Here is a 12,044-nt window from a genome sequence, read left to right on the forward strand (position 1 = left end):
AAATGAGATTCATCGGTTATTGAGTGTGTGTTTGGGGTTTAGTGGAGAAGATTGTAGTATGTTACAAATATAAATCACTCCGTCCAATGTGACCTGTAAGTTTATTACTACATGAAACACTTAACACCCTTACATGTTTCGGTCTCTGCGGACCATCTTCACAGGGCAAACATCACTACAAATAGGAAACCACCTTCACATAAGTTGTTCAGACGTAAAGTACGTACACTTATATGTTACAATGCATAATACACAAAATAGAACATTTCACAAACACAGCAGTTTCCTGGGAATGTAAAGTTTTTAAAAATTATTTAAAATTTCTTGATGCTAATTAAATTGTAGTGTGTGTTCGGGGTTTAGTGACTTCATGCTTTGTGACCGAATTTGGCAGTGACTAAGACTGAGTCTGTTGCTCATTGGTGTGTGCGTTCCTTCTAGGATATAATTCAATATCTGCGGTTTGATTGAATTGCAACTACAAACTAACACAAGAGTGGTGCGGCTGGTGTGTCAGTGGTAGGTTCGTCCTGTCTGAGTACGGACTTGTAAGCAGGCAAAATGATGGAGCCGACAGTGTGTGAAACACGCTGGAAGGGAATCGTGGCGTCCTTTGAGAAGACGCACGATGACTTAAAAGCAATGAATCCTGACTGTCGGAAAGAAATAGAATTACTGCGTAATGGCCTACACATAACAGGGCAGCTTATCCTTACATCACCCTCTGTTAATGAAAACGGCGTAGTATGGAAGGAACTAATCATCAAATCCGAGGTCGAGAGGATAGTGCTTTGTAAGCACCTCGATGGAAAGGCGCTCTTTACAGCCATTTTGGGCATGTACACTGACATAAACAGGGAAATGTGAGACTCGTTCCCCCAGAACACACGGAATCACCTGATGAATTTCGCGAACAAAGAAGACGCAAGCGAAACTCCTCAGAAGAACAGCCGAAAAGACCAAAGCCGACACCTAGACCGAGGGACCCTAGGATATGGTCCCCGGGCGAGGTACTGTTAAAAATTTCTTCACGGCCCTGAAGACATCAGGAATGGACATCATGGAGGATACAAACAAAGAACAGCGGCAGCCATCGTACAAGACAGGTAGGCCGCCTCCAATTGTGCTAACCTCTATGACCAACTTGATGCAGTTGCAAAGGAAAGTCAAAGGCATTCTAACGGGAAATTTTGAGTTCCACAACATCAGGAGCGGGACCAGAATTGTCACAAAAGAAATGGCGGACTTTTCAGCCATCAAGAAATTCTTAGAGGATAACAACCTTTCATATTTTCCGAAATCAGAAAAACCGATCAAAGCTGTCATCCATCACCTTCCACAGAATACTCCAGCTGAGGGTATCTCTGACGGCCTGGTGAGTCTGGGTTTTGACGTCAGTATCGTCAAACGAATGACAACCAGTCATTGGACACCTCATGAACGGAGAACGGAGAAGTCCCACGGACTCTTCCGACTGACCAACCTCTGCCACATTGCCATCAGGGTAGAGACATACAAAGCACAAAACGGGCTCATGCGGTGTTACAACTGCCAGCAGTTCGGCCACGTTTGGGCAAACTGCAAGCAAACTCCTCGTTTGTGGTGCGGAGGCGGCCACCTACACAAGGGGTGCCCAGTAAGGGAAACTCTGCCTCCACCCCAAAATGCTGCAACTGCCGGTTGGTGAAAGAAGACAAACCGCATCCCGCCAATTATCAGGGTAGCAAACATGCCAAGGAGGAGCAGCAGAAAGAAGGCACAGAGAACACCAAAAACTACCATGGGGAGGGTGTTCTCAAACTTCATTACCCCAGGTGTCTCCTTCGCGGCAGCACTGAGTGGCAGCGCAGAACAGCGGCAGCAGCAACCTCAGTTAACCCTTGTTCCGGTGGCCTGTCCACCCAAGACAAGAAAGCAGACTGTACCGGCCCTGCAGTGCAGAAGAAAACAGGTCAGTCAGTTCAGGCTCCTCATGTGAATATTCAACCTCTCGACAATATGTTGAGAGTAGTGACTGTAGTACAGCAGATCATGAGAGAGTTTAATGGTGCAGTGTCTGCGGAGGACAAAATAGTGGCCATTACAAAAATTGTATTAAATCTCATGAATCAAAATGACCACTAGAGTTCATAGGCTCCTCAAAGGCATAGCATTCAATGCGAATGGCATTGGGAGGCAGCGCTATGAACTCAGCAAACAGCTACAAGACCTAGACGTAGATGTGGCCCTGTTTTCAGAGACACATCTGAAAACTCATGAGAGGTTCTTTATTCCAAATTACCACTTTTATAGAATCGGAAGAAGGCGGAACTGCCGTTGCAGTTAGAAAAGGTTTTCCCCACAACCAAGTAGACCTACCACCCCTTGTTTCAATAGAAGCGACAAGGGTTTGCATACCAATTGGTAATAGTGAAGTACTGCTTGCAGCTGTTTATAAATCTCCAGGCAGAGCCTGGAGTGATGCTGACATCACCGAGCTCTTAAGCTTTAGACTATTATTTTTTATAGCTAGTGGGGTGGAACTAAGTCCCTTGTACTGCGGCCACTTCTGGCATATTGTACCAGCCCCAGATGATAGGTAAAGGTGATTGTGGAGCAATTGGAGGAATGACGATTGGCAGGGGAAACCAAAGTACTCGGTGAAAACCTGCCCCAGCGCCACTTTGTCCACCACAAATCCCATTTGACCAGACCCGGGATCGAACCCGGGCCGCCGCGATGGGAAGCCAGCGATTAACCGCTTGAGCTATGACACGGCCTTAAGCTTTAGACTAAGTCTATTGTGGCAGGTGATCTGAATGCTAAACACCCATTTTGGAGCGGCAGAGTTTGAAACTCATCAAGCGAGAAACTCATGAATTTGTTTCATATGAGTGAATTCGAAATTTCAGCACCACGGTACCCCACTCATTATTCCCGAGGGAAATGGTGACATGCTGGACATTGTGGTTCAGCAAAATATCAGTGTCAGATGTCATCTCTGATGTTTTGGATTCAGATCACCTATCAATAGTATTCCACATACTGGATCACGTTAAATTTAGGAATCTTATGAAACCTTTAGAAAAATTTATAGATTTGGATCGGTTTCAAAGCCTCGTCTCTGAATTAATATCACCTAAACTAGAAATTAATTCGGGGGTAGAAGCCGATAAAGTGGCACGTGACTTTGCAGCCTCTATTGCTTCGGCATATAGGTTGTCGACAAGTAAAATTACACTTCCGGACATAAACAACGATCTTCCTGCTGTAGATCGTTTGATAAAATATAAACAGATGCTACGAAAACTGTGGCAAGAAACCAGGGATCCAGCGTGTAAAACGGCAGTCAACTGGGTCACCAAATCAATCAGGCGAATGACCCAAAAAAAGGCACTTGAACAGTGGGAAACAAAAATAAGTAACGCTGAAGTCACACCTCAGAGTATATGGCCCATTGCGAAATCTCTCCTTAAGAGAGACGGACCAAGGGCACCAACTGCTATTCATGGTTCTTCTGGCCTTAAATTTTATCTTTCTGAAAAAGCCAACGAAATTGCCGATTGTTTGGAAATTCAGTTCATGCCACATAACCTGTGCAACGAAAACCATGAACAGTGAGTGGATGCTAGAGTTCAAGCTCTGCTGGAAACCGTAGATGACAACCCCCCTCAAAGGATCAGACCATGTGAAGTACAGAATTTAATAAATTCCTCGAAATTGCAAAACGCCTGTGGAATTGATGGCCTCAGGCACCTTCCAAGTCGACCACTGGTTCACCTAACCTATTCATTCAATCCTTGCCTTTGGCCGTGTCATTTTCCAAATCCTTGGAAGGAAGCAAATGCAATAAGTTTACCTAAACCGGGTAAAGACCCGAAATTCTCGCAAAATTTACATCTGATTATCCACCTGTCCACAGCAGGAAAACTATTCGAAAAAGTGGTTTTGAAATTTCTCCAAAAACATATTTAGGAATGAGGCCTGCTCAACGCAAGTCAGTTTGGCTTCCGTGCATAACACAGCATGACATTGCAATGTATGAGGTTGGTGGACCACGTGACCCTTATTTTCAACAATAAAATTTCTATGGCAGTGGTGTTCTTGGACATCGAGAAAGCCTTTGATAGCACGTGGCACTCAGGCTTGCTGTATAAGTTATGAAAATTGCAATTCTTGAACAGTTTGACCAAGCTTATTGGGTTCTTTCTTTCTTGACGTAAATTCAGGGTTTCGGTTGAAGGCGAAATGTCAGCACCAAGGGAAATGCAAGCAGGGGTGCCACAAGGCTCGGTTCTGTACCCTACTATTTTCAATTCGTACATAAATGATGCCCCACCCCCCCAACACATGGTGTTCACCTGGCACTCTTTGGGGACGGCTGTCTGAATGCGCAGGTCGCAAGGAGGGCTTTATTGTCAGAAATCTCTAGCGCGGTCTCAGTTCAACGGAGATGTGATGTGAGCACCGGAATATAAAACTAATGAAGATAAGACTAAAGGGGTCTACTTCTCTTGTCGTCGTCGAACACCTGAATCTTCTCTTATGCCAAATGAACGAAATATTCCATTTGCAAATAGTGCAAAATATATAGGTGTAATCTTCGATAAGAAAGTTACACATAGAAAATATCCAAGCCAAGGCCTTCAGAACATTCATTTGAGTATATTCCAAAGTGAGCGATTGAGCGCTAACATTAAACTGAGCCTCCACAAAGCTCTAATTAGATCCATGATGTCTTATGCTTGTCCTGTCTGGGAATTTTTGTCATACTGACAATGGACTCAATGTAACGTGGATTGCTTATACCACAAACTAATGTAAGCTTTCCATAACAAAATATTTTGTTTCATTTAATTACCCTTGTATATGTTCACCCTGATAAAATTAGTTTCCGCACTGGTACTAACATTTTATTCTTTGTTTCCTTTTCTGATACCTTTAGGCTATTTGGGCTTTCAGAGTTCTATCCACAGATAAAATGTAATGTAAATAAACTGCATAACAAATCAAGAAGTACACTAAGTAAGGTGTAAGATACAGTGTACCTTTATTTCAAAATTTATACTTTAATTCCAGATATACAATGTACATGCTACACTACCATCAAAACCCCGAATGTCTTATAGAACACTCATCTTGTCCGCCATGTCCAAGGCTCTGAAGAGATGGTCCCAGCAGAATGATTCTTGCACTACCAAGGCACTCCTTGTCCTTGTAAAATACTGCATACTGAAATGTAACACAACACCTTCAGTTTTTATGTGGTATGGTGCTCAGAATAAACTTCATAGTAATTACAATAATTAATAATGACTGTCATTTTGTGAAAAGTGCAGTTTCTTGTGGTGGATTCTACATCAAATAACGGCAATTACCCATGATGATCTTCAAAGAACTATTGACCCTCTTCTCTGATTTCAAGGATTACTGGTCTCGTGAAGCATGAGTGCTGAACTCCGCAAGCACGTACCACAGAAGTGAAATCTCTACATACAGAATGTCCCATTTACCTTGACCACTTGAAATAACTCTTTTACTTAGTATCAAATAAGAAATATTTTGGATAAAGTTGTTCAGTTTCCAGGGGGACACATGATACCATATACAACCTCTTTATAACATTTCATTTTGTTAATGAGAGATCAAGGTCACTATCACTTTTTATATGGCAGTGTTATCACAAACTGTCACTCTGATTATAGAAGAATGAAACTAAACAAAACAGAAGTCAAATATTTCAATTATCAACCAGAATGAATAACCTGGTATTTTGAGCCAACAAAAGGATTTTAAAAAGGTGCTTGAAGTGTTTATAGGTGAGGTTAAAGCACAGTTGCAACTGCTGGATGAATGAGTTTCTTGATCGTCAGTTACTTTGCTCATGTCACTGATACTGAGGAAATCTTTGTTAACAATGACCATGACGGTTGGGCTTGAGAATTATCATATGCTGCTATACAAGCATTCTCATAATGAGAATAACGCAGTCAAATAGGGAGACGTCTTTTTCTATGGAGGTTACTTCATTCCATCTTCAACTTTTGAAATATTCAATTTCTCTTCCAAGCTGTTAAGCTCTCTTAAATAACAAGCGTTACAAACAAACTGTATATTGTATCATGTGTCTGCCTTGAAACTAAACCCCCTTTATCTAGAACACTTTTTCTTCACTGTTAATTACAAGTTATTTCAAGAGATCAAGTCAATTGACACTATGTATATGAAGAAGAGGATGTGTATGTGTTATTTATACATATGTCAGCCACATCACTGCACTTACTTCCACCAAATTTGAGGCTATGTTTGGTGTAATTCCAAGCCACCTTACTTCCCAAGTACTTCCTCTCTAAGAAAGCTATACTGGGATCACAAAAACAAAGAACTGTGTATAGCAATGGGATTCATCTGCTCATGCTATTTCTTCCAAAAGATGCATCATAAAAGAAAAGTGGTAAAGACAACCCCAGGAAAACTGTTAATTTTGCTGATATGTGCATCTGGTTCAAGTCCACGTAAAATTATGTCCCTGTTATTTTTCTTGGGGTATGACATCATCTGTACCAACCCATTTCTCGCAATTGGCATGTCACAGAAAAAACTGGTAAAGTTAAAAGTTTAGCTCTGAGAGGATATAAATCATTAATTTTCTATGTGCAAGGGTTTGAGTCCAAGCCACCTTATTTTCACATTAATTATCTGTAAGAAAGACACTGCAATCATGGCAATATTGGGATGACAGTAACAGGATCACTGCTGGAATTTGTGAGGTATAGATTAGAGAGTCAGAGCACGGTCTGACAGAGTATTGTAAAGAACGTGTAATAACAGAGTATTTGAACGTAGTCCCAATGCTAAGGCTATATAACGAATGCAACCACATCCCAGGCATAGAACAGCTTTCTTGCTACCTCTTACTATTTCATAATGACTTGATGAAATGCATAATTTAATTATCATATTAAGAGATACCACAAGCATAATTAATGCCTTTTCATAGTTGTTGTACACATCTCACGCAAGAGGCAGAACACTGACCAAATGCCTAAAATCCATACACTATGAATATCAAAACTGCAGAAATATCATTATCATAGGGAGCCACACATGCACACAACCGTCAAGTGATGGCTAACAGCAGCACCTAGGTGGTCTGCTACAAGGCTATATAAGGCCTTTCAGACAAGTGTGAGTTTAAGCACAATCCTATTTAGCCTGCTTCCATGGTGCAACAAGAATTCATGTAAGGGGGACACAAGAGGAAGACATTGGAAGAAGTCAACTGACAGCATGCAAGAGGCATCAAACAGCTGACTGCAAAACCCTTCAACAACTTCTAAATAGTTAAAGATAGAGGGGGCAGTGGTCAATAAATCCAAGTAATACCAAAACCCATAGTATACACATTTCATGTGACAATATGAAGTTAAAAAACCTTTAATATGACTTACATTGTAACATCGGTGAACTACAAAGTAGGTGGTATTCCTCTCCCCAATCATTTGCATTATTTGTACTTGCAATATATCTTTTACAAATAAATTTAGAGATCTCTAATTTCTTCTCTGTTGAAAGCATGTGATATACGTATTACCAATTCAATGAATATCCAATGCTCATATGCTTCAGATGCTTGAACATTCTGAAGATTCCAATAAATCATGAAGAATTCTGTGTATTAAGTTAACAAATGGTTCACCTTCAAAATTCTACCCCTTTATATCATAGGATTAGATTTATCTTAAAACACAATTGTTAGAATGTTCTGTGAGTTTGTCTTATTTACCTGCCCTGGCGTAATTGCTCGCAAGGGTCTAGTCAATGTTATCAATATTTGGTTATCTGTTATAACCAGTAGCATACACTTCACAAGTGGCTTTGTGTGCTGAAAGCGAAATTCACATTCAAATATCCCTTCCTGCAACAGAGGCTGAGGAGGTGAATGGATCCAATGTGGTCTTGCTGTCAAAAAGAACTGCGTGAAAAGTGATGGATGATTTGTACCAGAAGCCTGGAAGAACAGATTCCACAAAATTGTTAATACATAAGTAATTCCACAGAGTCAAGTCCTTCTTGAGAAGCCACTAGTTGCCAAGCTACGGAAGAATTTTCCAACATTTTATGTATCAACAGGCTCACAAGAGCCCCTCAGCGATCCTATCCTGAGCCAGTTTAATCCATTCCATACCACCCCAACCTGTTTCTCTATGACTCATTTCTATACTATCCTCAAACCCATGTCAAGGTTTCCTTAGTGGTCTCTTTTCTTCTAGGTTTCCCACCAAAACCCTGTAAGCATATCCTCTCCCCATGCATGCTTCATGTCCTGCCACTCTCATTCTTCTTAATTTGATAATTATGATTATATTTATTGAACAATACAAGTTATGAAGCTCATTACCGCAAGCCTCTTATTATTTCAACCCCCTTGGCCCCAAATATACTCTTCAGAACCCTTTCAAAATCCCCATTCCCTTAATGTCAGAGACCCAGTTTTGCACCTATACAAAAAATTATAGGTACAGTTATATATATATATATATGCCTTTCCTCCATGGCCTTTAGTCCACAGCGTAACAAGCACTACCCAAAATTAGACCAGACTAGAAGCTGGTGTGTTCCATTCAGTTTCAGTGCCACCTGATTTTTTTTGTCCTTCCCAATGGCATAGTCTAAAGCAAAGTTTAAAATCAATGACAATAAAGCATCTCCTTGTTTCAGACCATTCTGAATAAGAAATGTATTAAGATAAATGTTTATCTATCAGGGATTTTAAACATATTTTTTGATCCCCAATATGTGACGTCACAATATGAACTAAACCTTTACAGAGACACACTGGATAGATTATTGCATGAAGCTGTTAAGTGATATTCCCTGATAAAACTACAGTCAGTTTTATCATCTTTCTTGTCAACTGGTACAATGTACTCCTTCCACTGCTCAGGCAATTCTTCCTTATTCCAAATAGAATTAAGTTCCTGGATTGCAGAATTTAATGTTTCACCTCCTGCTTGCATCAGTTCTGCCAGAATCTGACCAATACCGTGATCTATACTCCTTCAACTTTAAAGCAGCAATTTCAACCTCAAAAGCACTAGGCTAAGGTACCAATGGCTCAGGTGCATGTAAATCCGCCTGTCAACCATTACTAACCTCATTTAAATTCAGTGTGGGATGTCGATGTTCTAAGAGACAACCATGTAAAACTATAACAATTGTATATGTTATTCTTGAATGTACAGAATAGTTGCTCACAAGTTTGTGGGCCCCGTTTGTTCGACCTTGCTTGAGCTAGTAGTTTGCTGCTTTGTAGCAGACCAGGTCTGTTGCTGCTTCGTGACATCAGTGTAGCTGCGTTAGATGTCTTTGTCATAGTGAGGACGATCGAAGAACTGATGATAGCCAGTTTTCAGCTCCGCCTTTCATACCATGCTTGTTGGGTGGAGCTAAAGTTACAGTTGCGATTGCTAGCGCTGATTGACTAGCGCATGTGATGATCTACAGGTGGGCTGGACATCAAGTGCTGTATAAATACGAGTGCTGGCCACAATGTGACATTGACTTGAGCAGAAGTTGAATGCTGTCTGTTAGACAGATGAAGCTGCATGTTAGTATGTGCGGCTTCCCACATCAGTATCTGGAAGAAGTAATTCTTGCACCTAAGTTGTAGGAATATGCAAGCATATCACCATTCTCATATTTTACCAAATTAGATCTAGGTTTAAAACTCCTTTTAAATTCATTTATACGTGTATACAAGTATAATTCTCTAATGGTATTGTTCTTACTGTCTGCTGCAAGCTCATTAGTCTTCTCCTACAGATATTACTTAACTGAAATGTCACCTGAATAATAGCACCATCTCTTCTTGGCCTTCCTTGTAGAGCTCAACTCAAAAGCCAATCATCAACTAACTGGTTGCCCAAATTCTCTTTATAACCACTTTGGACAGACCCAAAACGTTTGCAACAATAACTATATTGTTGTAGAGGCATGATTACTGATCTGTTGCTTATAATCCAGTTGTTCTATTGTTGCATACATGTGGGCATTACCTTGCAACGGTGAGTTACTGCTTAGCAACAGGTCTATACGGCACAGCATTCGGCAAAAAATGTAATAGTCTTAACTCCTGACATGATTATTATGTAAATAAAATCTTGTCCCTAATTCATGATTCTCATTCCCATTTTCAAAGAAAAAATTACAATTGTCTACTGCTTCAGTGCCACCTCTGTCTCATGTACCTCCTGTACTCACACTAAATCTAACTTCCTTAGTAACTGATGTCAATGAACCTACCCTATAGAATTATTACATTCCACGTACCAAGCCTCATGATCATTTTCCTTCATTTAGGTTATTCCAAAGAATCCATCAGTGTCCAAAGCAATAAGTTTTCATAATAAACTGTTATTTTATGGTGGGGCGTTGCTAGCCCAACCCCCAGACTGGAGGTCCACACATTATTGGCTGTCCATGACTGCTTATTCAATATACAGTAGACACCAAAAATGCAGTACTGAAATTTGCACATCTCGAACGCACATGTGCGTTTGTAGATGGGGCACAGCTCCAACCACACGTGTTCCCTGTAGTGAAAAGGAAGTTGTGTTGTGCAGTTGTTGTTGGAAATGGGTCTCTCGACAGAGGAAAAAGTATTCATAGTTCAGTATTATTTATGCTCATATGGAAGTGGTCGCCAGACAACTCGCTTCCTTGGTTTTGAGCGGCCAGATATTATCGTCCAGAAACTGCTACATAGTACACATGTGACGATATGATGTGCCATCTCAGCAGATGGTATATTAGGCCCCTATTTCATTGAGGGTGAGGAAGGCAATGCTCTTACTGTCACCCAAGAACGCTACAGGGACATGGTGATCTGACCATTTCTTCAGGATTTGAGAAGGTTCTGTCATGCAAGGGGCCTTCACATGAAAAGACAGTGGTACCAACAGGAAGTCTTTTCATTTCAGTACTGTACGTTTTGGCGCATACTGTATTTGCAGCTAACCTTCATCTGCAAGCTGAGGATGTGCCATGCTGTGGTGAAAAGGGACAAGTTTCAACTGCAAAGACAGTAATTATAGTAGCAAGAACTATTCAAAATAGTTATTTTGAATATTATTAAGAGAGATTAATATAAACATAAATTAAGAAAGAAACGATACTGTAAGTTTGGGGGGGGGGAGAATTCTGATACTAAGAGATATTAAACTGAGTTCACCTTATGATCATGTATGTAAAAAGTGAAGAATTATCATGTGATGAGAGATTATTCCTGAGTAAACATTTTAAACACTGACAACAGAAATATTATTTATACTGTTTGACTTACCACAAATATATCACTGGATTTAGGTTCTTTCCTTGCTACAAAATATGGCTTCAGTTGGCCCCCTATCCGACATCTCTGACCAACTGTCCAATGGTGCATTCCTGCATGGTTACCCACTATGAGGCCATTATCAATATCTCGGAAATACCCTGGTTTGTCAACCAAATACTGCAAAACACAGCAAAAAAAGACCAATTTGCTACATTCTTCTGAATATACTGAGTTTTTTCAGTGTTCAGCCACACTATGTACTGAAGTTCCAGTGTTTTGTGTATACTGCAAGTGTCATCTTCAGTGTGAACTAGGTGGGAGGTGGGTGTGGCCCATTATATATGTATATATTACAAAATATGTCACTATATATATATATATATATATATATATATAGATGCATATAGTGACACAAGGCAACGGAACTGTATAAAAAGCTGGCTGAGCAGTGTGTGTGATCAGGAGTGACATAGTATGGATTGTAAAGTCGCCGAGAGCACTAGAAGTAATTGAGATACTGCCGATACTGCAGAAATATTGACACGAAGGCGATGATTTTTTGCTCTGTATTGTGACAGGTGACGAAAGCGGGTTTCACCATTTTGAGCCTGAAACAAAACGGCAGAGTATGGAATGGCACCATTTGCCATCAAACAAGAAGGCAAAGACAGTGCCATCAGCTGCGAAGGTGATGGGCAGTCTTCTGGGATGCAGAGGGGTTTATTCTGGC

The 12,044-nt window shown here is 40.5% G+C and overlaps 1 protein-coding gene across 2 annotated transcripts in view; it reads right to left on the reverse strand.

Annotated features, from left to right (window-relative positions):
- Positions 1-283: 283 nt before the first annotated feature.
- The window catches only part of LOC111864897 (mitochondrial tRNA-specific 2-thiouridylase 1), a 49,269-nt gene continuing 37,508 nt past the window's right edge, over positions 284-12,044 (reverse strand). For both annotated transcript variants that reach the window (XM_023852495.2, XM_023852494.2), the window contains exons 4-7: positions 11,324-11,491; positions 7,766-7,990; positions 5,118-5,211; positions 284-1,930 (exon numbers count right to left, since the gene is read on the reverse strand). In XM_023852495.2, the coding sequence (XP_023708263.1) occupies positions 1,806-1,930; positions 5,118-5,211; positions 7,766-7,990; positions 11,324-11,491 (612 nt within the window). In that variant the 3' untranslated portion in view covers positions 284-1,805. The remainder of the gene's footprint in view (positions 1,931-5,117; positions 5,212-7,765; positions 7,991-11,323; positions 11,492-12,044) is intronic.

This window comes from Cryptotermes secundus, unplaced genomic scaffold (genome assembly GCF_002891405.2).
Source record: "Cryptotermes secundus unplaced genomic scaffold, Csec_1.0 scaffold2130, whole genome shotgun sequence".
In the NCBI taxonomy this organism is placed as follows: Eukaryota; Metazoa; Arthropoda; class Insecta; order Blattodea; family Kalotermitidae; genus Cryptotermes; species Cryptotermes secundus.